Consider the following 24,990-nt stretch of genomic DNA (forward strand, 5'->3'; position numbering starts at 1 on the left):
CAGTGGTAGCGTCTCACTTGAGACGCCAAGGATTCCAGGTGTTTCAGTATCTGGACGACTGGCTCCTTTCTGCCACCACCCAGCGTCAACTATTGCAGGCCAGAGACTATACTCTTCAACTGTGTGTCCACCTAGGAATTTCCATAAACTTCGGAAAATCCTTACTTCAGCCATCACAAAGTATCTTGTTCATAGGAGCGGAATTAAACACACGTCAATTAATTCTAAGACTTCCTCCAGAAAGGATACTATCACTCCAGACTCACATACGTCTTCTTCTCTTGTCCAGGAAATCTCCAGCAAAACTGGTACTGAAGGTTTTGGGACTCATGTCAGCTTCTCTTATTGCAATACCCTTGGGAAGGCTGCACATGAGAGTCCTACAATGGCTACTGTTTGCACAATGGTCGTTCCAACAACTACCTCTAACACACGAGATTCTTATAACGAACACATGCAAAACACACCTAAACTGGTGGCTTCAAACGTGCAACCTTTCCAAGGGGAGACCATTTGTGCTACCCACGCCTACAGTTACGGTGACCACGGACGCTTCCCTGATAGGGTGGGGGGGCATCTTTCAGGGACAGACAGTCCAAGGCGAATGGACCAATTTGGAGTACAATCTGCACATCAATGTTCTAGAGTTGAGGGCAGTGTTTCTAGCGTTGCAACACTTTGCTCCCCTTCTTCCTCTGGGAACTATTGCAGTTCAGACAGACAACATGTCGGTAGTCTGGTACATAAACAAGCAAGGGGGAACCAAGTCCTATCAGCTATGCAGAGAGGCCATGAGAATCTGGCAATGGGCGGAGTCCACGGGTCGCTTTCTAATAGCAACGCACATCCCGGGTCATCCAACGCCATAGCCGACAGGCTAAGCAGAGCAATTCTGTTACCGCATCGAGTGGTCCCTGAAACAGTCAGTGGCGAAAAAGATTTTTCGCACGTGGGGCCAGCCTTCCTGCGATCTGTTTGCGTCTCCAATGAACGCCAAATGCAGGAGCTACTTTGCCCTATTACCTCCTCCAGGGGAAGTCCCCAGGGACGCACTGATTCACGATTGGCCCCCGGGACTCCTGTACGCTTTTCCTCCATTTCCCCTGATATCAAAGTTTCTCCAGAAAGCCAGAAACCTACACAGGACAATAATCCTTATTGCCCCATTCTGGCCTCGTCAAATTTGGTTTCCCTTCCTGAAGACGCACTGCATTCGGGGACCCTGGATCCTGGACCCAGAGCCAGATCTGTTGACTCACTCGTCAGGGGCCCCCCATCCCGCGCTCTTGTCTCTCCATCTAGCAGTTTGGCTGCTCCAATTCCCACCTTAGCCAGGTCTGATCTTCTTTCACCGGCAGTCCAGAATATATTGGTGGCTTCTCATAAAGCTTCCACTACTAAAACATATTCTAGTAAATGGAAGCGATTTGTATTCTGGGCGAATACACAGCAAGTGGATCCTTTTATAGCTCCTTTGAATAAAATATTAGAATTTTTAACGGACTTGTTCCATCAGGGTGCTTCTCCTGCCACACTAAGAGTTCAATTGGCTGCCATCTCTAATTTCCATGTGGAAGAATGTGGGGCTCCTGTTATGGCCCACAGACTTTGTAAAGCCTTTTTAAAAGGAGTTTTTCATATTAGACCACCAATTAGATCTCCTACGTCACCTTGGAGTCTAAACTTGTTGTTATCTAAATTAATGTTGCCCCCCTTTGAACCAGCCTCCTCTTGCCCATTGAAATTCTTGTCTTGGAAGACTCTCTTTTTGGTAGCCATTACATCCGCTAGGCGAGTATCTGAACTTCAAGCTCTCTCCATCAAGCACCCTTATCTGATCTTTCACTCTGACAGAGTTTCTCTTCGAACTAATTCATCCTTCCTCCCTAAAGTTTGTTCTATTAACAATATTAATCAGTCCATTGAATTGCCCACCTTCTTCAAGAATCACTCCAACAAAATGGAGTATATGTTGCACAAATTAGATGTTCACAGACAGCTAAGATTTTACTTGGATAGAACAAAAGATCACAGGAAAACTGATCAACTTTTTGTGGCCTTTGCTGATAACAGGAAAGGATTAGCGGTTACCAAAAGAACTCTTTCTAAATGGTTAACGGATTGTATAATCTATGTCTATGATTCTTCAAATCAAACTCTTTTGAACAAACCCAAAGGACATTCCACAAGGTCAGTGTCTACATCCCTGGCTCATGCAGCCCGCCTACCACTAGACGCTATTTGTGCGGCTGCTACTTGGTCTAAGCCACATACATTCATTTCTCATTATAAGGTAGACAAAGTTTCTAGGGACAGGGCAACCTTTGGTTCCACTGTGCTCAAGAACGTCCTTCCGTGAGTTCCTCAGGAACAAGGAGCTAGGGACGCTACCCATGTGTAAGAACAAACGGCGAGATTGAACACTATCACATATAGAAGTTATGTCCTTACCATAACGTTCCATGTGGAGTGTTCATCTCGCCTTTGTTCTTACATTCCCACCCTCCCGCCCTTAGGAAGAACGTTCGGTTTTGATACCTGGCCTGGGGCATTCTGCTTCTGCTTTGCAGTTGTTGTGTACATAGTTAGCATGTATATATATGTGTATGTGTCTATATATATATATATAGACTCTTAGTTCTGTGCATATGTGATGTAAGCATGAGTGTGCTCTCTCTAGAGACTGGTTTGCTTGCAAACTAGATCTGAGGTAAAGGCAGAGGGGGATTGTGGGTATTAGATTGTCTCGAGCTTCTTCTCGATGCAGAGCTTGCAAGCGGCCGACACGGAGCCGAGGATCGGCTCCGAACCCATGTGTAAGAACAAAGGCGAGATGAACACTCCACATGGAACGTTATGGTAAGGACATAACTTCTATTTATTTGCATATGACTAAGAGTATATTACTTGATTCATTCCCACTTGGTCAGTTTCTGTTGTTACATTGCTGAGGCTTTCTAGGCAAGGTGAGAAATGTCATTCTAATAATGATTAATAGTGTCTTAGCAGACAGTAGTATTACTAAAAGTGACAGTTTTTCTACTTTAAACTCATCTCCTCTTCCCATTAGGACCTATTTGTTACAACTAATGAGTTCCTGAAGTTGGAAAAGATAGAGATTGCAGGTCTAAGAGGAAGCGTCCTTGGAAAGCTAGTTTACCAAATATATGAGGAATTCTTGGAACTCACAAAGATTTTTGCTGATTGCAAGTATGATCCGTTAAACCCAAATGATCAGGTAGGCAATTATTTTATTTGTTTTTGAGTTTCAAAAAATCAAAATGAAGCAAGAGTGAGAGGGAGAAAAATATAGATATTTACCAAGCCATATGGTGTTTTGAATTGCAGTTAAAGTATTGGTAGTGAACATTTGTTTGGTGATCTAAATGCAGAAGTATTTTAATGGAAATATTCTATGCCTACAGAGAGAATAAAGAAGTTATGTACCTACCATAACATTCCATGTTAGTTGTCCTTCATCTCGCCTTCCTTCTTGCTGAATGGGTTCGGAGCCGATCTTCGGCTCCGACTTGGCCACTTACTATAGCTCGAGAGCTCTTTACTGGCTCGAGGCTACCCCTTATCCCAGAATGCCCAGCGTCAGCTACCCAGATCTCGTTTGAGATAGCTCACATTAGACATAATTATAAAAGATAATCCATTAATAACCCTGGATATACAGTTAATTGTCATGGTTTGCTTAGGAAGCAACTAATAACAAAACAAATTAGCCAGTGAAACTATTGAGAAACTCCTCTGAATCCTCGAGGAAGGGGGAAGGAGGAGGGACGCAAGAAGGAAGGCGAGATGAAGGACAACTAACATGGAACGTTATGGTAGGTACATAACTTCTTTATGTTATGTTGTCCAATCTCGCCTTCATTCTTGCTGGATGGGACAGCGTTCCTAGCGCCTCAATCCTGGGTGGCTCATTGGAACAGACTCTTCAGAACCATGGAACCAAAGGAAGCCCTGCCCTGGGAGAAATGAATGTATGAGGATCTGCCCAAGTAGCTGCTGCACAAATTGAATCTATGGGCAATCTAGATTGAAACACTACGGAAGTAGCTACTGACCTGGTTGAATGACCTTTAGGTTTTGCTGGAAGATCTTTTTGTCTCGAATGGTAGGTATGGGCTATGGTGTCTGATAACTGTTTTGACAATGTTACTTTAGAAACTGGAAGGCCTTGTTTGTTGTTAGCAAATTAAATGAACAACTGATCTGATTTTCTCATCTCTTTAGTTCTATGGAGATAGAAACTCAGTTGTCTATGCACATCCAGTTGGTGTAATCTGTATTCTGCCTTGTTGGAATGATTAGGGAAAAAGACAGGAAGTTCAATGGATTGATTCAAATTGTGTTCTGAACAAACTTTAGGTAGAAAAGATGGGTTGGTTCTCAGAGAAACTCTGTCTTTGTGAAAAACTAGGTATGGAGGGCGAACACATAGTGCATGAAGTTCTGAAACACATCTGGCAGAAGTAATAGCAACTAGGAAGAGAGTTTTCCAAGAGAGAAATTTCAAGGAACATGATGCTACTGGTTCAAAGGGTGGCAGTATCAAGGAGGCCAGAACCAAACTGAGATCCCAAGGTGGAAGGGGCTCTTTCACTGGGGGTCTAAGTAGAGATGTACCTCTCATGAAGGCCTTACAGAGTTTGTGAAACATTATGCTGGAGTTAGAAACTCCGACGTGAAAATTTGAAATGGGAGCTAGTTGTACTCTGATGGTAGCAGCCGCTACACCAGAATAAAACAGTTCTGCTAAGAAATCCAAAATCTCATGTACAGGAGCTGTAAAAGGGTCTAAATTCCTGGATTCTGCCCAGTAAGAGAATCTTTTCCATTTGCTAGCATAGACTTTCCTTGTATTTGTCTTATGGGAGGAAACAATAATATCACGCACTGCTGGGGAAATATTGGGAAGCCTGGCTAGGATTTGAAGTGGAGTAACCAAGTTGTGAGCTTGAGAGATTGGAGGGATTGGTGTAGCCCGCCTGATTGATGAATCAAGAGGTCCGGTACTGGGTCCAGAATCCAAGCCTGGGCTAGAAGGTGGGGTGAAGGAACGGAAACCAAATCTGTTGAGGCCAATAGGGGCAATGAGGATCATTTTGCAACCCAACGATTTTGCTTTCTGAATTACTTTTGGAATTGGGGGAAAGGGGGGGAAATGCATAAAGGAGTCCCTGAGGCCAATCATGGACTAGAGCGTCCCTGGGTATCTGACCTGGAGAAGGAACAAGGGAGAAGTAGCTGCTGCATTTGTTGTTGAGGGGAGAGGCAAAGAGATTGCAGCAAGGCTGGCTCCATTTGCGGAAAATAAGATCCACAATTTCTTGTTTCAGAGACCACTTGTGAGGCATGAGGATAGCCCTGCTGAGCCTGTCCACTATTATGTTGAATGTCCCAGGGATATGTGTTGCTGTCAGAAAACATTGGGAGGAAATCGCCCATTGCCACAGTCTGAGGGCCTCTTGGCACAAGGGGTAAGAACTGGTTCTGCCCTGTTTGTTGATGTACCAAACCACTGACATATTGTCCATCTGTATTGCAATAGTCCCAGCAGGGAGAGAGTCTTGAAGAGCTTGCAACACTTGGAGCACCGCTCTCATCTCCAGGATTTTGTTGTGCAAGTGGTACTCGTCAGGTTGCCCAGTGCCTTGGACTGTCTTCCCTAGATAATGCCCCCCCACCCTATCAGGGAAGTGTCCGTGGTCACTGTGGCAACCGGATGGGATTCCATGAAACGTCTGTTCTGAAAAACTAGTGGGGAGACCATCAACCAGAAAAGGTGTCTTTGGCAACATTCCGTAATTAGCATCATGTTTGCATGGGTAATTCCTGGAAGGACCATTGTGTGAAAAGAAGCCACTGAAGGATTCTCATGTGAAAGCGTGTTAAGGGAACTAGAAGAATGGCTGCTGCCATGGACCCTAGAGCTTGAAGAACAGATTTGACTTGAATTCTTTTGCTCCTCAGGAGAAGTGACACCTGTTTTCGAATAATGTAAACTCTTTCCTGAGGCAATTTTACAATCATTTTTCTTGTGTTTAGCTCTGCTCCTACATATGTAATAGATTGACAGGGCAACAAGGCAAATTTTTCAAAGTTTATTGTGATGCCTAGTTGAGCACAGGATGTGATGGTGTAATCTCATCTCTCTATAAGTTGTTGGCTGGTGGTAGCAGTGAGGATCCAGTCATCCAGATAAGGAAACACCTGGAATCCTAGACGTCTCAGGTGAGCCGTGACTACTGCCATGCATTTGGTGAACACCCTGGGGGCTGTGGTGAGACCAAAGTGCAGAGCTCTGAATTGGTAATGACTGGCCCCTAGCCGGAAGCGTAGAAATCTCCTGGACCATCTGTCCATTTTTATATGATAGTACACGTCCTGAAGATCTATGGAGCACATCCAATTGTCCTGACCCAGAAAGGGGAGAATGGACTGCAGTGTTACCATCCGGAAATTTTCTTTTTGTACAGATTTGTTTAACCTGCTGAGATCCAGAATTGGTCTCCAGTCCCCTGTCTTTTTGGGCACCAAAAAGAATCTCGAGTAAGTTCCGGACCCTACTTGGTCTGTGGGGACTTCCTGGATAGCTCTTTTTTCTAGCAGTCTTGAAACTTCTGTGACTGCCTGATCCCTTAGATTGGGTGGAACATCTTGGATGAATTTTTTTTTTAAACAAAGGGGGGTTGATGAAATGGAATCTTGTAACCTCCAGATATAATGGATAGTACCCATTTGTCTTTTGTAATATTTTGCCAGGCGATTGGGTACAATGAAAGCCTTCCCCCGACTGCCTCCAGAGTTGAGCAGTCGGGCATCCATTCAGGGATGTTGATAGGGTTTGGAAGAGAACATCTCTGTCACCCTGATTTTGCGGACCCCCTCTGCCATGGAGTCTGGCATTGTTATTATTTCCCCCTCTGCCCCTGGGGGAAAATTCACCACGTCATCAGGCAAGGGTCCCTGGGATTTTGGAAACCACATCTTTCCACCCTTCTGACCCTTTGGGTATGGTCTGGTAGGAGTGGAAAAACGGACTCCAACATCAGAGCGCGTCTTGCCTTCCTGCTGGCACCTGGTAAGTGTGTCTTTCACTTGAGGCCCAAAGAGAGAGGAGCCATCAAAGGGGGTATTGGTGAAGGAAGCTCGGAAAGGTTCCGCAAACTGACACAGCCACAGCCAAGAATGTCTCCTAAGAGCCACTCCTGTTCCTGCAGCTGTACTCGCTCCATCAGCTGCGTATGAAATAAGTCTCATGGAGGAGTTGACTATTGAATTAAGAGTCGCCAGCTGGGTAGCTGCCTTGGCTGAAGCTCCCTCAGCTGTGGGATCTTGTAGGGTATCTCCAAGCTCTTTTAGGAGATCCCTCTGAAGCCTAGTAAAATGGGAAAGATAGTTCAGGGACCTAAGGGAGAAGGTCGCTGATGAAAACATTTGCTTCCCATATCTGTCCATCGTACGGGAGTCTTTATTCGGTGGATGGAGAGATGAGGAGGTTTCAGCTAACTCTCTCTTTGTTGCTGCTGCTACCACCATGACATCAACTGGGACACCTTTAGTCAAGAATTGTTTGTCTTGGGGAGCTGTGATAAATTTATTGTGTCTCCTCAGGGCAGGTTCCATGGAATCTGGAGCTGACACAGCCTTTCGAGACATTACAGACATGAGTGGCTCAAAAGGCGGAGACACCCAGGAGGTGGAAGGTCGGGAACCAAATGCATCTAGGTATACAGACTTGTCCTCGGAGGGGGCTAGGGAAGTCCAGCTACGCCTCTGCCTGAGAATCTCGAGGATGTCCAAAAAGGAAACATCTTCAGAGGGGGACCTTGGGGACCCCTCTGATTCATCCAGATCTGTATCTGAGGTGACAGACTCAGGGGAGTCTTGGTGCTTCCTCTTGCACTTTTTCTTCCGGAAAGCCTGCTCAGAATGCTCTGGGGAGGTTTCGGAAGAAGAGGGTTCACCCAATGGGGTGTCCTGGGACATAGGTTCCCTATGCTTTGGGGCTGGAGGAGGAGCAGAGGTTATCACAGGCACCGAGGGGGACGGAGCCGATGGAACCGATAGTTGAGCTGTCTGTGGGGACAGCACTCTCCGCATGACCTCGAAGGTGTCACGGTCTCGTCACAAAGAGGGCTCCAGCTTCAAAGAGACAGGAATCCCACTCTGCGCCGAGGGCGACGGCTCCGAGGCCAGTGTGAGGGCCGAGCTCAACTGAGCTGATGCTCCGTGAGGGAGAGCGGGGTCCGACAAGGGTCCAATGCCACTTCCCCCGTCGGAGCCGATAAGAGAGCTTTGGAGCCCAGAGGATCGCCTCCAAACCCATCCAGCAAGAACGAAGGCAAGATTGGACAACTTAACATCTTCATTTTAGAGTGCAAAAAATTGTGTTTTGGACTGGGCATGATGATTGGCAGCCATCAGCCTCACAAGATGCTCTGAAGAAATGCTGGTATTATTTGTTTTTAGTGAAAGTATTATGTTATCAAATTGATGATGTTGCATATATAAACTAAAATGCCATATTATAATGTTGCAATTTTCAGTGTCTTGCAATAATACCTCATGATTTCCTTATTTGGCTGTAAAGGTTTAAACCAAATATAGCCCCCCCCCCCCTTTGGTTAATAAATTGCACTTGGCGTGCATTTGAGAAATAATGGGTTGGACTGAGAAAGAACCCACTTGTGAGTGTTAACTGCTGTGGCAAAAAAGGCCAGTTAAATTGAGCATAAAAAACTGTAATTCAGAGAAACATTAGCCCCTATGAAGGAAGACCTCATTATCAGTTAATTTCCATGTCTCTGAATTGTGCAGCGATTGCCACAGGTGCCCATAAGCACTTTACTGCTGTAATCACCACTGACGGCCCATGCGTAGTGTTGGCACAGGCACCCCTTCATTCACTTTTCCCACAGGCACACATTCCGTATCACACACATACATGCACACTGACACATCCCCATACTGCTCAGCTGTCGCTGATTTTACAGAATGTCCATGATATTGCCTCTAATATTTGCTGTCCCTTGTCACAAGTCATTATGTTTTATTGCTCATGTAGAAAATTTTGCTGCAGAATCTGTTTATTCTGTTAATATTTTAGGGTAAATAGTCTCACAGGGAGAATAGAAAAATATAAGTGTCAGAACATTTGTCAAAATGGATTTTTATATTTCAGAATTTTTTCTAGGTAAGCTAGAGTAGAAAACATGTTCATGTTTTATGAGACGTGGATACTGCAGCTGTATGTTGTAAGTTTGGATAAAGAGGCACAATTCTGCCTAGTTATAGACAAAGAAATAGTATGAGGAATTATTTGCTTAAGAGAAGCACTTAGAAACATAAGTCGTAAGCCATTGTATTTTGTCCTTGTTTTTATTACAAGTTCTGTAATGAATATGGTAGTGTTTGTGTAAAGGGGAAATGACTACACGTGAAATCATGAGAAACAGCTGAGAGTATGAGAACAGGCTGCATTTTAAGTCTTAGTAGTTTCAGCATAATGATTGTATTATTTTTTCTGTCAGTTTATGAATATGAATTATGATTGGAAAGAATATTCCAGAAAGTGTCACATGAGATGGCCAGTGCTTTGTTTCATATACTTACCTTAGTGTCTGTTGTCTGCCATGTTAGAGTTAGAGTTACATGATGTGTAATCTCAGCAGGTGTTAATTCTGTTCTGAAAAGTAAATGTTTTGCCACAAAATGCTTTTATGTCTTAGTGAATTTGCTGATGACAGGCAGTAATGAGGAACAAATGATGTGCAGCCTGGTATAAACAAACCTAGCATCTGGCTGTAAAATTGATGATGCATATGGCAGATGAGAGGGGGAAAACTGTGGCAAAAGGAATGACATGCATCATATGGATAACTGCTGCAGTAGCCTATGCTATAAGAGTTATATCCTGCCAAGGATATAGTGACCAGCCAGCTTCCAAAGCTTCAGGACACCTCCTATGTGCCCAGACTGTATGGCAACTCAAGATGAATTGACAAAAAGGCAAGTTTGGGTGTGAAGCCCGTTAGAACTTTACTGCTACCGAAGAGTACGCTTCTCTGAGGGTTTCGAGAATCGACTGTTGGCTTGTGGTTTCCTTCGCTAATACCTTCCGTTTTCTAAATTTTGTTGATGTTTTGTTACTTTCATGTTTAGGAAAATTATTTTAAAGCTATGAGTGTTGTATTTTAACAGACTGTCTCAGACTGTAACATACTTTTAAACAAAGTGCTAGTTTTTCTGTCAGTTTAAAAGTGGTGCAAAGTAACTTAAAAAGATTTTTTTTTGTGGAAAAAGTGTATTTATTTACTTTTGTGGGGCTGCCATAATGTCTTAAAGTGCTTTTTATGGTGTTTTTCTGTCAAAAAAGTAACTTTTGCGGCCTGGTAGTGTTTACTAGCATTTGCTGCTTGTCTTCCCCAGAAAGAGGCATGATTTTCAGCTTGAGCATGAAACAGACTATCTGTGCCTCAGTTGGTCGGTCCTTCTTACAGCCACAAAAGGAAAAAATTTAGCAAACAGCCTTTGCTGCCATGGATGGGTGACTCAGATGTGGCTATTTTTTGTACTTCAGACCACTCATCTTTTACCCCGGATTCGTCTTGTATAGCATCTGCAGCCACTATGGACCAGGGGTTAGGCATAATCTCTGTAGCTGTTGGGGTCCCTTCAGTGGGCAAAGGAGGGCCACTTTTGTTGGTCCTGGGAGAAGGCGCAGGGAAGGTTTCCCCTACTGTGTCAAAATGTTATGTCCTTACCAGGGAAGCTGCTGCTGCCATTGCTAACACAACTGGCCCCATTTTTCCTGTCGAAAAGCAACAGAAAACCAAGCTTGTATCTACTCCTCCTCAATTTTCCTCAATTAGGAGTAGTTTACTGGATCTGGTGCAGGGTTTAATTATGGCTATCAATCCTTCTTGTAAAGAAGTTACTGGTAAAAGAAAGAGGGATTTCTCTTTTGCTGAAGAGATGTGAGATTCTGAATCTGAACAGGAAGCTGAAAGGACAGATACATTTTCCCCTCAGATTTCTAATTTAGACTCAGAGGAGAGCTCAGTTTCTGATTCTCCCTGTGGTGGTGGTGGTGGGGGGGTCTTTTTTTCTGAGACTACTTCATAGGTTCATAGGTAGATACTAGGCTATTGGCCCTAGGGCCTATAAGCCTAGCCAAAAAGTACCCTGGCTTTCGCCACCCAAGAAAATTATTTTCCTGTGCCACTGTCAAACAGAGCCACAGATGTGATCCCCGGGGTGAATTTCCTATCTCCCATCCAATCATCAAGATTTTTCTTGAAGAGTGCTAATGAGGAGCTTTGTTTGATATAGATAGGTAGTTTGTTCCAGAGTATGGGAAGTCTCTGGGACAGGAATCCATCCCTCCAGCATGTTCTGTTTATGCTGGTGACAAGGTTTAGGTCCCTAGAACATGTAGCTTGGAGAGATTGGGATTTCTTTAAGCTCTGGGTTTGACATAGCTTTGTGTGTTTGGCAGAGATCGCCTCTGAGTAGCCAATATGCGACAGAGTAAAGCTGCAGTTTTTTTGAGACGGTCTGCGTAGGGCATCTGTTTGAGGCTGGTAATCCTCTTTGTGAGGTATTTATGTGGCTTTTCCAGTTGTTGTAGATGTCTTGTGAGGTACATACCAAAAGGGGCATTGTACTCTATAATGGGTCTAATGAGTGACGAGTAGAGGGGAACAATGACCTCTTTTTTCCTGGATGAGAAACCCTTTGTGATGAGGTGTGCCATGTAGAAGGATTTCCTGACTACTGTGGCGATGTGATTATCAAACGAGAGACTACTGTCCAACTGTGTCCCAAGGTCTCTTATCACACTTTCGGTGTTAAGTAGACTACCGCCTATGAGGTAGTTCATGGGTACAGAGTTTTTGCCAAAAGGGATGACAATGCAGTTTTTGGCATTGAGCTTGAGGCCATGGCTTTGACACCAGGCATCTGTCTCAGTGAGGCCCTTTTGTAGGATGCCCACATCTTTTGGAGTTTTTATTATGGCTCCTAGTTTGCAGTCATCTGCAAATTTTGTTAGCCAAAAACCTTCTGTGTTAGCCTGTACATCAGAGAAGTAGATACCAAACAGGAAAGGACCCAGGACTGAACCCTGTGGTACTCCACTTGTCACTGGTCTGAAGTTGGATTTGGAGTCTGCTACTTTCACAGTGTGGGTTCTGTCAGTGAGCCAGTTGGCAACCCATCTTGTGACATAGGGATTTATACCAAGTTTAGTGAATTTATCTATAATTCCAGAGTGGGGGATGGTGTCAAAAGCCTTGGCGAGATCTAGATAGGCTGTGTGAACCACTTTACCCTCATCTACGGCTTTGGTGACTGCTTCAAAGAAGTCTATCAGGTTTAGGAGGCATGATCTACCTTTTACAAACCCAAACTGGGTGGGGTCCTGAGTTTGGAGAGTACCAATGTCATTGTTTATAAGTTCCATGATGATACGTTCCATAGCCTTGCAGACCAGGCTCGTCAGGCTAATGGGGCGGTAGTTTCCAGGGTCCGTGGTGGCTCCCCCTTTGGGGGGTTGGATAACTGTCGCTGTGCGCCATTCAGTGGGCACATAGCCTGAGATGAGGCTATGATTGAACATGGTACTTAGGTGGGGTGCCAGTTTGTTCTGTAGTTCATGTAGAACACAGCCTGGGATGTTGTCAGGTCCCATGGATGCTGTGTTCTTGGCTTTGTAGAGTGTGTTTTTTACCTGTGCAGCTGTGATTACAGGAACTTTGCATTCTTCTGGTATAGAGATGGGCCCTTTAGGGGATGAGACGGGGTAAAGTTAGCACTGAACCTATCTGCCAAGATGTTGGCAATATCAGTTGGGTCTGTATATTTAGTGCCATTGTGCTGTAACTCAGAGCAGATCTGAGTGTTGCCACTGAGACTCTTGACATAGCTATAGAATGCTTTGTGGTTGTCTTTAGAGTCAGTGGAGATTTTGTTTTCGTAACTAACTTTGTAGGATTTTATGAGGGATCTCAGCTTCTTACTGAGGCTGACCAGGGAGTTTCTCCAATCATGGGATTTTACTCTTTTTTTGCAACAGTTTCTTTCTTCTGTTGTAGAGATTGTTTATGGCAGGGGACCACCAGATTGGCTTCCTTTTTTTGGAGGATAGCATCTTGGTCCTGTTAGGTATTGCACGATCCATGCACTGTGTAGGATTCAGCAGTCATACCTGTATTTTCCGTCAGCATGGGTGTCGTGAAGTTTGCCACTTCTGTCTTAAGAAGCGTAAAGTTGGCTTTGGAGAATTTTTTTACGGTGGTTTCCCTAATGGGGAGAGGGCTGGTGGAGGAGGGATGTGGATGTCTAGGGTGATTAGCTTGTGGTCGGATCTGACCAACGAGGAATTGATCTGTGGTGTGGAGCACTGGTTGCCCATGTTGGTAATAACCAGGTCTAGGATATTGCTGCCCATGGTGGGGGTGTGGATAAGTTGATCCAAGGCATTGGAATTTATGAATTCCAGAAAACGTTGAGCACAAGAGTTGGTACATGAGTAGTTTTCCCAGTTAATGGTGGGGTAGTTGAAATTGCCCATTATTAGGGTGTTAGGTTGTACCCTAATATTTTCTAGTGTATCAAGAAATGAGGAGTGGGAATCCTGGGGCATGGTGGGGGATCTGTAGCAAGCTACAATTTGGATTGCGGTCTTGCCCAGAGTTAGTTGCACTTGGATAATCTTGGATGCATTATGCTGAGCAACTAGCCTGGAGGTGTGGATATCCTTAATGAATATGGACACGTCTCCGCCTTTAGTGTTTCGGTCCAGGTTAGGTGGCCGAAAGGTGTGGTATGAATTATAGCCTGGTAATGCAGGGGTACACTCTGGAGCTTTGAACCAGGTCTCTGTCACTGCACAGATGTCAATGTAGTGCCTTGAGTGAGTGCATTTTGAGGTTTAGACTTCTAGCATTGAGTAGCAATACCCTCAGATTCTGCTTGCTTGTACCTGTTATGGTGGTGAATTTGTCATTTGAACCTTACCTTAAAAAGGCACTATAGGGGTGGCTAGAGCCTTAGCCAGTATCCGGAATCCCAGGAGCGATAGGTGCAGGCCATCTCTGGCAAAGCATTGTTATTTTTCGATCATGTCATCCCAGGCAGACAGATACTGGATCCCCTTAGAATGACACCAGTAGCTTAGCCAATTGTTGAAGTCAATAATTTTGTCCTTGTACTGTGGTATCATTCTGGGTGATGGCAGGATGCTATTCAGGGCTAAGGTCATACCTGCCTGGGCTACAAGATCGGACAGCTCCTCCATGTCCCTTTTCATGTAGTCCAGGGAGGTACGTCTCAGGTCATTCACACCAACGTGGACAATGACAGAGTCATATTTGTACTTGTTGTGGAGTGAGCTGAGTGCATGCGTTATGTGGCGGATCCTGGCACCCGATAAGCAGCTGACAGTAACTTTTTCCTTGTTTAGCCTGTTGAGTGGAACATCAGTGTGCCTGACTATAGAGTCACCTATGACTAGAGTGCTTGGTAAGTTGTTATGCCTTATGGGCTGTGGTTGAGTGGCACACTGAGTTTGTGGGCTATGTGTCATTTAGGTTGTGTTGGAGGGTGGAGGTTGCTTGTGTTTCTGCTTTGGAGGTTCCTGTTGCTTGGGCAGGTTTTTACTGAGAGCCTCCGCGAATGTAGGTGTGTGTTTTGTGTTTCTATGTGTATGTTTTGGTGGTGTAGGTTTTAAGGGACTATGTGATGAGTGTGGTGTGGTGCAAGTGTTTACCTTCTCCTCTTGACTGTCTAGTCCAGTATTGGGTGAAGAGAGCTTTGCTTCCACTTTGGCTATATAAGTGCATCTCTCATAGGTCGCAGTGTTGGGTGGTAGGAGGAGAGGGTTGTCTGTGTACATGAGGCAACTGCTGCACTGCCCCAAGATGCCCAGATTCATCAGGTAGACAGGGGAACACATCAGGAACTGACCCTTAGACATGCCTGGATAGGTGCTTATTTGTTAAGTACTAGAAATTGTTTTCCTCTAGACAAGTGAGGAAAATTGAGTGCTGTAGTAATTTGTAGCTTATTTAGTGCTTACAAGTTCTGAACAAGTGCTGAGCTCAAAGAAACAGACGAGTGCTGAAACTAAAAAAACTGGCTTGTTCTAAGAAACAAAATTAAGGTAGAAGGTTTCCCTCCAACACAGAAAGGCTTGGGGGCTCAGAAGCCCACAAATAGTCCTGGACACAGCAAATCTGTATCCAGACTAGACTACCCTCAGGAAAGACAGGAAACAAGCTTAGAAATTCTTTTTTTTTTTTAAGTGGAAAGAGAGAAAGGAGGAGCAGAAACTAAGTGGATTGGCCTTCTCAAATGTTCTCCCTGTATTAGGTAGAATGAGGTAATAAAACTAGACTGGGAGGAGTGTCCCAGATCAAATTTACAGTAGGGGCGGGCAAATGCAAAGCCACCAACTATGGGAAACAAACTGCAGAAATGTTTCTCACAGCAGAAAAGCAGCAGTGAGCCTTTAAATGAAAGTTTTAAACAGATGAAGGTGCCTCTAGAGAAAGCTTTTAACTGCAAACAAGTTATCAGAATCAAGCAACCCAAACAGATGCTTAATAAAAGTGGACAATTTCCAGTTAATACCTCACACACAGTGAATCTAGCTAGAAAAGTATACAGTAGACAAAGTGCTATAAATGACTCGAAAAAAATAAACAAAAAATAGGATACTTAATGTTATATATTATAGATCCCAGTTTGCTCAGTGTCCTTCCGTCGATTAGCTCAGTGTGAAATGGCAGAAGCACTCACAAACTTAACTTCTTCAGTAACAGAAAGTTGAAACCTGAGACAACTTTAAAAACAAAACTCAAAAGAACCAGTGAGGTGCTTACTCTAAGCTGTAGTCCAGGTGACCTCAGTCAGCCAATGACCTTAAACAATCCTTTCTCACTGAAATGCCTAATGATTTTGGCTAAACCAAGATGTCCCTGAACATCTGCTCAGACACACACAGCCTCCACAAACACTAGGCCCAAACACAAGCCTCGATATGGGCAATGCTACAAATATCCACACTACTTGGAAACAAACTGCAGAAATTTTCTCACAACAGAAAAGGAGCAGTGAGCCTTTAAATGAAAGTGTTAAACAGATAAAGGAGCCTCTAGAGAAAGATTTTAACTGCAAACAAGTTATCAGAATCAAACATAAAAGTGGACAATTTCCAGTTAATACCTCACACACAGTGAAACTAGCTAGAAAAGTATACAGTAAACAAAGTGCTATAAATAACTCAAAAAAAATAAGCAAAAAAACAGGATAATTAATGTTATATATTATAGATCTGAGTTTGCTCAGTGTCCTTCCTTCAATTAGTTCAGTGTGAAATGCGTGAATCTGCCAATGTTTTAAGTGGGAGAACACTGAGGTTTCCCATTCCCTCTGAAAAAATAGTTGTTACAGAAGGATTTGCCAGAACATACACCCATTCTTCCTATTCTGTCAACTTTAGAGGATGTGTGTTTTGCTGCCTTCAGTTGTCCTGCTAATCAGCCAGCTGCCCCTAAAAAGACAGGCTGTAAACATTCCGCAGTCTTTTAAATTTTATAGACTATTCGCAAACCATTGTGCGACTGGCATGGTTTGAGAACTGTTGTTACATATATTAATGACTGGACTGGTGAGATTATTGTTAGGCAAAAAGCAAATAAGAACACATTTAGGAAAGGATATGTAAAGATCACTCAACCTGTATGACACAAGACAGTGTCCCCAACAACTTTGGAATTCTGGATACAAGTATTCAGCAATCTGAGGAGTCAGAGCATTTAAAAGGAAATTAAAAAAAAAGGAAAGGAAGAAGTTCACAACAAATAACAATGAAGAAAAAAACTGATAAATGCCTGTAAAGTAACGAGAATTCATACTGAAAAGGACTCTGCTTTGTTAGTAACACACAGATCACCAGTAATGATAAGATTTTTCTATCAGAAAATCTTCAGCCTAAAGAAGAAGGCATCATTTTTCAAAAAGAGAAGGTAGAAAAGAAGAGTCAAGGGGCAGGTGAAAAGGAAGAAATCAAGATTGAGCATGGAAGGATTAAAGAACATTACTGTAAGAAAAAAGATGAGAAAGACGTTGACAACATGGCTCAAGCTGTGGATGTACAAAGGTAGCTGAGAACCATATGCTTGGAAATGTAATATGCAATGAAAGAACTGGATTAATAAGACTAATGGTGATGAAGATTGTTCCTTTGTAATAATTGATAGAGCAGGTATTATTGAATTAGGAGTTGAAGATTCTTCATATCTGTTCAGAAAAGATATTCTTTTAATTGGAGATTCAGTTATTAGAGGAACTTACTTACACTTGCAGAGAAAATAATGAACATCAAATAGTAATCTGATGTTGTCTGTTCAGTCTTCATCAAACCTGTGGGTCTTGGTTCTGAGCTCGGAACAGACACAGCCGTCAGCAAGCTTAGGATCTAAAGCTAGAGTTCCTTCCACCTTACCCATACTGCCTAGCTTCTCTCAGATACCTCAGATGTTGTTTGCCATCCTCAGGTAAAACATTGTGATCAGTTAGAGCTCCTCCACAAGTGTGTTTTTTGGGTTGTAAGTAACCACGTTTTCCTTTTCTTTACTTACGTTTTTTTTCTCCCGTCACGAAAGGAGATAGTGCCAGCCCAGTTATCTGGAATTTTTTAAATAACTATATGTCATTTGTGAATATCAACATGATTCATATGCTTGTGTTACAAATGTATTAGAACTGCATGTTATACGTATATCAAACTGCTGGTACAGAAGTATGTGTTAAAAAGGATTGTAAAGTACTGAGCTGTAAAAATGTATCCACAGTGTACCTTACTGGAACAGAACAGAAATGTACATACACTATTGACTACTTGACTTCTCATAAGTAATAGGCTCCCGATTGGTCCTTCCTGATCAAGTGAAAAATCAGTTCCCTTCCCTAATCTGATCAGTAAAAAACAGTTCCCTATACTAATCTGGTATGTCCAAGGGTCAGTTTCAAGGTTACTCTCCAGTCCAGCTGGTGAATCTGGGAATTTTGATGCAATGTTACAATTGCCTTATGTACACAGACAACCCTCTCCTCCTTCCAACAAACTCTAATACATGTGAGAGATGCAGTTACACAGCCAAACTGGAGGCAGAGCTCTCTCAACCCAAGACTGGCACAGTCAGTCAGGAGGAAAAGGTAACCACCCACACCACAAATCCAGTCTCACACAGACCTATTGCATCTGCATACCCAACACATAAACACACAAAAACATACTCAGAGGCTCTAAATAAAAATCTGCCTAAACAGCAAAGACCTCCTAAGCAGATATCCAAGCAACAGCCACCCCTCAACAATACCCACAAATCACATATCTCACAAAATCAGTGTGCCTCACAGTCACAGCCCTTAAGGCCAAACAACACACCAAATACACTTGTTATAGGAGACTCTATTGTCCGGCACACTGACGTCCCGCTCACCAGACTGAACAAGGAGAAGGTCACTGTAAGCTGCCTGTCGGGTGCCAGGATCCGCCACATAACTCAAGCACTCAGGTCACTCCAAAGCAAGTACAAGTATGATTCCGTCATTGTCCATGCTGGTGTGAATGACTTGAGACGTACCTCCCTGGACTACATGAAAAGAGACATAGAGGAGCTCTCTGACCATGTAGCCCAGGCTGGTATGACCCTGACCTTGAGTAGCATCTTGCCCTCACCAAGAGTGATGCCACAGTATAAAGACAAAATGATCAGTTTCAACAATTGGCTAAAGTATTGGTGTCATTCAAAGGGGATCCAGTGTCTGTCAGCCTGGGATGACATGCTTGACAAGCCACGTTGCTTCGCTAGGGACGGCTTGCACCTGTCACCCTTAGGCTTTCGTATACTGGCCAAGGCTCTTGCCACCCCATAGTGCCTTTTTTAGGCAAGGCTGAAAGGACAAACCCACCTCCATAGACAACCCAAGGATAAAAAAACTAAAGGTAATGCTACTCAGTGTCAGAAGTCTAAACCTCAAGATGCACACACTCGAGGCTCTCCTCAGTATGGAGAAAATCGATGTCTGTGCAGTAACAGAAACCTGGTTTAAGGCTCCTGAGAGCACCCCAGCACTACCAGGTTATAACTCATACCATGCGTTTCTGCCCCAAAACTTGGACCGAAGCACAAAAGGAGGGGGAGTATCTATATTCAACAAAGATACCTACACCTCCAGGTTAGTGGCACTGCACGAAGCATCGGAAACCATCCATGTGCAACTAACAGTGGGCAAAACTGCCATGTTAAGTTGTCAATCTCGCCTTCATTCTTGCTGGATGGGTTCGGAGCCGATCCTCGGCTCCGACTCGGCACTTGCTTAGCTTGAGAACTCCTTTTACCAGCTCGAGGCAACCCTATATCCCATGATGCAAGGCGGAACTACCTCAGATCTCGTTTGCCGCTTAGCGAAAGAGGTCTCCTTTGCCAGCTGAGGTAAGTGATTTTCTTGGTAAAATCAGAAAAGCTATAGTTAGGGTTTTATTTTCCCCTTTTATTCATAATATAGTCTGTAGTGAGTTACAGCCCTCCCTATTCCCTTGTTTTTCAAACTTTTATAACCTTTTTATAACCTTTAGTGTAAAGGTTTAGTTAGGCCTAAAACCCCCATTGGTTAATCCCTTCCTGTGTGTTGTGTGTAGGGGATTAATGTTGTGTGTTTGTTGGGGTTTGTGTGTGTTACTTCCTCCTAGGTCATGTCTAGGGAAGGCAAGGTCTCAGGCTTCAAGAAGTGTGACTCGTGCTGTCAGAAAATGTCTCTGACAGACGGTCACACTTCTTGTGTTTATTGCCTGGGGCCTTTGCACCTGCAGGACTCCTGTGCTTTGTGTCACTCTTTTAGCCAGAGAGTCCTGCAGGAAAGGAGGAATAAGCTTATCCTCCATGGCTTACTTAAGCCAGAAGGTTCTCCCTCTAAAGCAGGGTCTGGGAAACCTTCTAAGCCACCGAAGGCTCAGGCTTCAGCATCCAAGCCTCCTCCGGTGGCTCCGGCTGGAACTGATGTATCTACCATTAAAGTAGTAGGTTCGGCACCGGCTGGTTCCGATACCTTGTCTACTGTGGCCTTGTCGGCTCCGGCTGGAGCCGACACCTTATCCAGCATCGGAGCCGAGAAACCTTCGGCTCCATCTGGAGTTCAGAGGACTTCGGCTCCGATGGCTTCGTCCCGAAAGAGGTCTCGGTCCCCTTCGTTACTGAGTATCCACTCGGCTCCGGGGTCTCCTCTTTTGTCGGAGCGGAGCCATCGGAGCCGATCTTCGAGATCTTCCAGGCTGTCTGACCACGACTTGGAGAGGGTGGTAAGCAAGCTGTTGAAGTCTCAGGCACTGGCCCAAATGCTCCATAGCCCGTCTCAGCAGACTTCGGCTATAGCCTCACCCCTTGAACTTCCTCCTCCGACTCCACACCAGAGTTCGGAGCCAGAGCTTCTCGGGACAGCGACTGTTTCGGTGCCGGAGCCGATACATCCTTCGGCTCCGTCGTCCTCGGCTCCGATCTCCTCCTTGAGGCCTTCCTTGGAGGGATCCGGTCGTCGGGTTTCCATTGTCGGCTCCGAGGGGGCTAGTGGCATCGGACCCTTGTCCGACCCCGCTCTCCCTCTCGGGGCTTCGGCTTTGGTAAGCTCGGCGCCGACATCGCCTCGAGCCTTCCTCTCATTGGAGCCGGAATTCCTGTTTCCTCGGAGCGGGATATTCCGGCCTCCCCGGGAGGGGAGCCTTTGAGGTGATGAGGAGTGTCCTGGCCTCTGAGCCTGGTCAACAGTCCATCCCTCTAGCTCCTCCCTCATCAGTGCCTGTAGACGCCTCTTGCCAGCCTCTTGCTCTCAGGCCCGGGGATCCATCGCCCCAGGTTTCCCCACTGGGAATTTCCTCCTCTTCCGAGGTTTCTCCTGATCCTGCAGGGGAACCCCCTCAGAAGAGGACGTGTAAGAGGAAACACACGGACTCCCCTGAGTCTACTACATCTGATACCGACTTAGATGAGTCGGAGGGTTCCCCACGATCCCCCTCTGAGGATGTCTCCTTTTCAGACATCCTTGAACTCCTCAAACAGAGGGGGAATTGGCCCTCCATTGACCCCTCCGAGGATGAGTCGGTATACCTGGAGGCTTTTGGATCCCGAACCTCCACCTCCTGGGTGTCTCCGCCTTTCGACCCACTTATGCAGGTAGTGGCTCCGAAGGCGTGGGCAGCTCCATATTCTGTGGAACCTGTCCCCAGGAGACCATCCAAATTCATCACGGCCCCTTCGGACAAACAGTTCCTTTCCAAGGGTGTCTCTGTGGATGCTATGGTGGTGGCGGCTGCCACTAAGAAGGAACTGGCGGATCCTTCAGTATCTGTCCATCCTCCTAACAAGGATTCTAGGACCATGGACAGGTATGGAAAGCGGATGTTTTCTTCAGCGACCTTTGCTATGCGTTCGCTGAATTATCTTTGTCACTTCACCAGGCTTCAACGAGATATTCTCAAGGAACTGGGTGAAGTAGTCCAGGATCCTTCTGCTGCTGGGGCTCAAGAAAAGATTGCCTCGCAGCTTGCAATCCTGAATTCCATATCTAACTCTTCCATGCGGCTCATATCCTATGCGGCCGATGGAGCGAGCAGGGCCGCAGGCACAGGAGTTGCTCTTAGACGCCAAGCCTGGATGCGGCTTTGTAATTTTGCGGACCCCTTTAAGGCGTCCTTCACTAATACCCCCTTTGATGGTTCGGCTTTGTTCGGACCTCAAGTGAAGGATACCTTGACCAGGTGTGAGCAGGACGGTAAAACTCTTTCTGCCGTTGGAGTCCAATTTTCCACTCCTTCTAGACCATATCCCAAGGGTCAGAAGGGGGGGAAGATGTGTTTCCGTAAAGCCCAAGGAGCTACACCGGACGCACGTGGTCAGTTTACCCCCAGAGGCAGAGGGGGTAACAATAATAGACGCCGCCCTAGAGGCAGGGGGGGTCCTCAGAACCAGGGCAACAGGGAGTCTCTTCCTGAGAAGCCCTTTCAGCATCCCTGAGGTGTTGCCCGACTGTCCACCCTTGGAGGCAGTCGGGGGAAGGATATCACTGTACCCAGTAGCCTGGCAATCCCTATCTCAAGAGATGTGGGTACAGTCGATCATATCCGAGGGTTACAAAATCCCCTTCGAAAGGTTTCCCGTACCTCTACAATCCCTTCCAGACATCTCACCCGGTCAAAGGGATTTGGCAGAACAGGAGGTTTCAAAACTCCTAGAAAAAAGAGCCGTCCAGACGGTGCCGGCAGACCAGGTAGGATCCGGCGTCTACTCGAGATTCTTTTTGGTCCCCAAAAGGACGGGAGATTGGAGACCAATATTAGACCTGAGCAATCTAAACAGATTTGTCAAGAAGGCAAGATTCCGGATGGTCACGCTTCAGTCCATTCTGCCATTTCTGGGCAAGGACAACTGGATGTGCTCTATAGACCTTCAGGATGCGTACTATCACATAAAGATTCACAGACGCTCCAGAAGGTTTCTCCGCTTTCGGCTAGGGACCAGTCATTACCAATTCAGAGCACTGCCCTTTGGCCTCACTTCAGCCCCCAGAGTGTTTACCAAATGCATGGCAGTGGTCACAGCTCATCTGAGACGTCAAGGATTCCAGGTGTTTCCATACTTGGACGACTGGCTCCTCTCCGCCACCACCAAGTGTCAGCTTCTTCAGTCCAGAGACTACACACTACAACTTTGCAGGAGTTTGGGAATTTCAGTAAATTTCGAAAAATCTTCTCTGCTGCCTTGCCAATCTATCACCTTTATAGGCGCAGAATTAAACACTGTCAAAATGTTAGCCAGACTAACAGATCAAAGAATTCTGGACATCCAAAAATTCGTTCGGATTCTATTGAAAAGCAACAAGATCAAAGCCAGATTTATACTGAAGGTTCTAGGTCTTATGGCTGCGGCCATTGTTCTTCTACCACTAGCTCGCTTCCACATGTGTCTTCTGCAGTGGATGCTATTCACGCAGTGGTCGTACCACAGCCTTCCGATGAGGCACGAAATCTTAGTCACACAGTCGTGCAGAGCTCATCTGAACTGGTGGATATCTTCCCCTCTTCTTCATCAGGGCCGACCCTTTATTCCCCCTCCTCCAGTTGCCACAGTCACTACGGATGCCTCTCTGATCGGGTGGGGGGGGCATTATCAGGGCAGGATGGTCCACGGGACGTGGCAACCCATAGAATACCATCTGCACATAAATGTCCTGGAGATTAGAGCAGTGCTTTTAACGTTGCAAGCCCTCAACGACTTTCTTCCCACGGGGACTATTGCAGTACAAACGGACAACATGTCCGTGGTCTGGTACATCAACAAACAGGGCGGGACCAGGTCCTATCCGTTATGTCGAGAAGCTCTCAGACTTTGGCAATGGGCGATCTCTTCTCAGCGGTTTCTGATAGCAACGCACATCCCCGGCAGGTCCAACCAATTGGCGGACAGGCTGAGCAGATCCATTCTGATGCCTCACGAGTGGTCTCTCAATCAATCTGTAGTGGATCGGATATTTCTAAAGTGGGGCACTCCTTGTTGCGATCTTTTTGCTACTCCTCAAAACAACAAGTGACCCGATTTTTTTTTCACTCTCTTTCCCCTTCCAGGCCAACCCCTGAGAGACTCTCTAACCCAGGATTGGCCCCGGGGACTTCTGTACGCTTTTCCTCCCTTTCCCTTGATTCCACAAGTCATTCAGAAAGCCACCGTTTTGAGAGCCAAGTTGATCCTCATTGCCCCATATTGGCCTCGACAAATTTGGTTTCCGTCTCTGCATCGTCACCTTCTGGTGCAGCCCTGGCATCTGGACCCAGTTCCGGATCTCTTGATCCACCAGTCGGGTCAGCAGCACCGGGCCATTCATTCCCTCAACCTCACTGCTTGGTTGCTCCACTTCCTTCCCTAGCCAGGCTACCGATGATTTCTGACTCAGTCAGAGACATTTTAGTGTCTTCTTTGAAGTCGTCCACTAGGACTGTTTATGCTAGCAAGTGGCGGCGTTTTCTATTTGGGCAAATTCCAAAAATATTGATCCCTTTACTGCTCCTGTACATTCTGTTTTGGATTTCCTGGCGGAGGTTTTTCATTCAGGATCCTCGTCATCTACAGTCAAAGTACAACTGGCTGCTATTTCCAAGTATCATGTTGGCTTGCATGACAATAACATTATGTCTCATAGATTATGCAAGGCCTTTCTGAGAGGAGTTTTCCTCCTAAAACCACCTATAAAGCATCCTCCTCCGCAATGGGATCTAAACTTAATGTTGGCATCCTTGATACTACCTCCCTTCGAACCATCTGCTTCATGTTCTTTGAAGTTATTGACCTGGAAAACTATATTTTTACTGGCTGTCACTTCTGCAAGAAGGGTTTCCGAGATTCAAGCTCTCTGCATTCGTTCCCCTTATTTGGTTTTTCATAAGGACAGGGTATCATTAAGAACTAACCCTTCCTTTCTCCCCAAAGTCGTGCCTCAAACCAATATTAACCAATCTATAGATCTACCAGTCTTTTTCCCAAACTATTCCGACAGAGCTGAACAGAAACTGCATTTTTTGGATGTCCATCGTCAGCTCAGGTACTATTTGCATAGAACTAAACAATTCAGAAAATCGGACCAATTATTTGTCTCCTATGCAGAAAACAGGATAGGTCTCCCAGTTTCTAAAGTGACCTTATCCAGATGGTTGACTTCCACCATTTCCTATGTGTACTCTCTCAGAGGCAAACAGCTGTCTTCTAAACCAAAAGCTCACTCAACCAGGAGTCTATCCACTTCTGCAGCTTTTCAGGATAGACTTCCCATTGATACCATTTGTGCAGCAGCTACTTGGGCTACGCCTCATACCTTTGTCTCTCATTACAAGTTGGACTTGGCCTCCAGAGATAGGGCCAG

At 45.2% G+C, this 24,990-nt stretch overlaps 1 protein-coding gene across 1 annotated transcript in view; it reads left to right on the plus strand.

Moving 5' to 3' along the window:
- Nucleotides 1-24,990, plus strand: part of LOC122800226 (dynein axonemal heavy chain 17-like) — a 17,083,451-nt gene that overhangs the window by 2,853,208 nt on the left and 14,205,253 nt on the right. Inside the window, exon 10 of the mRNA XM_044069720.1 lies at nucleotides 3,071-3,238. Coding sequence (XP_043925655.1) covers nucleotides 3,071-3,238 — 168 coding nt within the window. The remainder of the gene's footprint in view (nucleotides 1-3,070; nucleotides 3,239-24,990) is intronic.

This window comes from Protopterus annectens, chromosome 4.part0 (genome assembly GCF_019279795.1).
Source record: "Protopterus annectens isolate FY-2018-M chromosome 4.part0, PAN1.0, whole genome shotgun sequence".
In the NCBI taxonomy this organism is placed as follows: Eukaryota; Metazoa; Chordata; order Ceratodontiformes; family Protopteridae; genus Protopterus; species Protopterus annectens.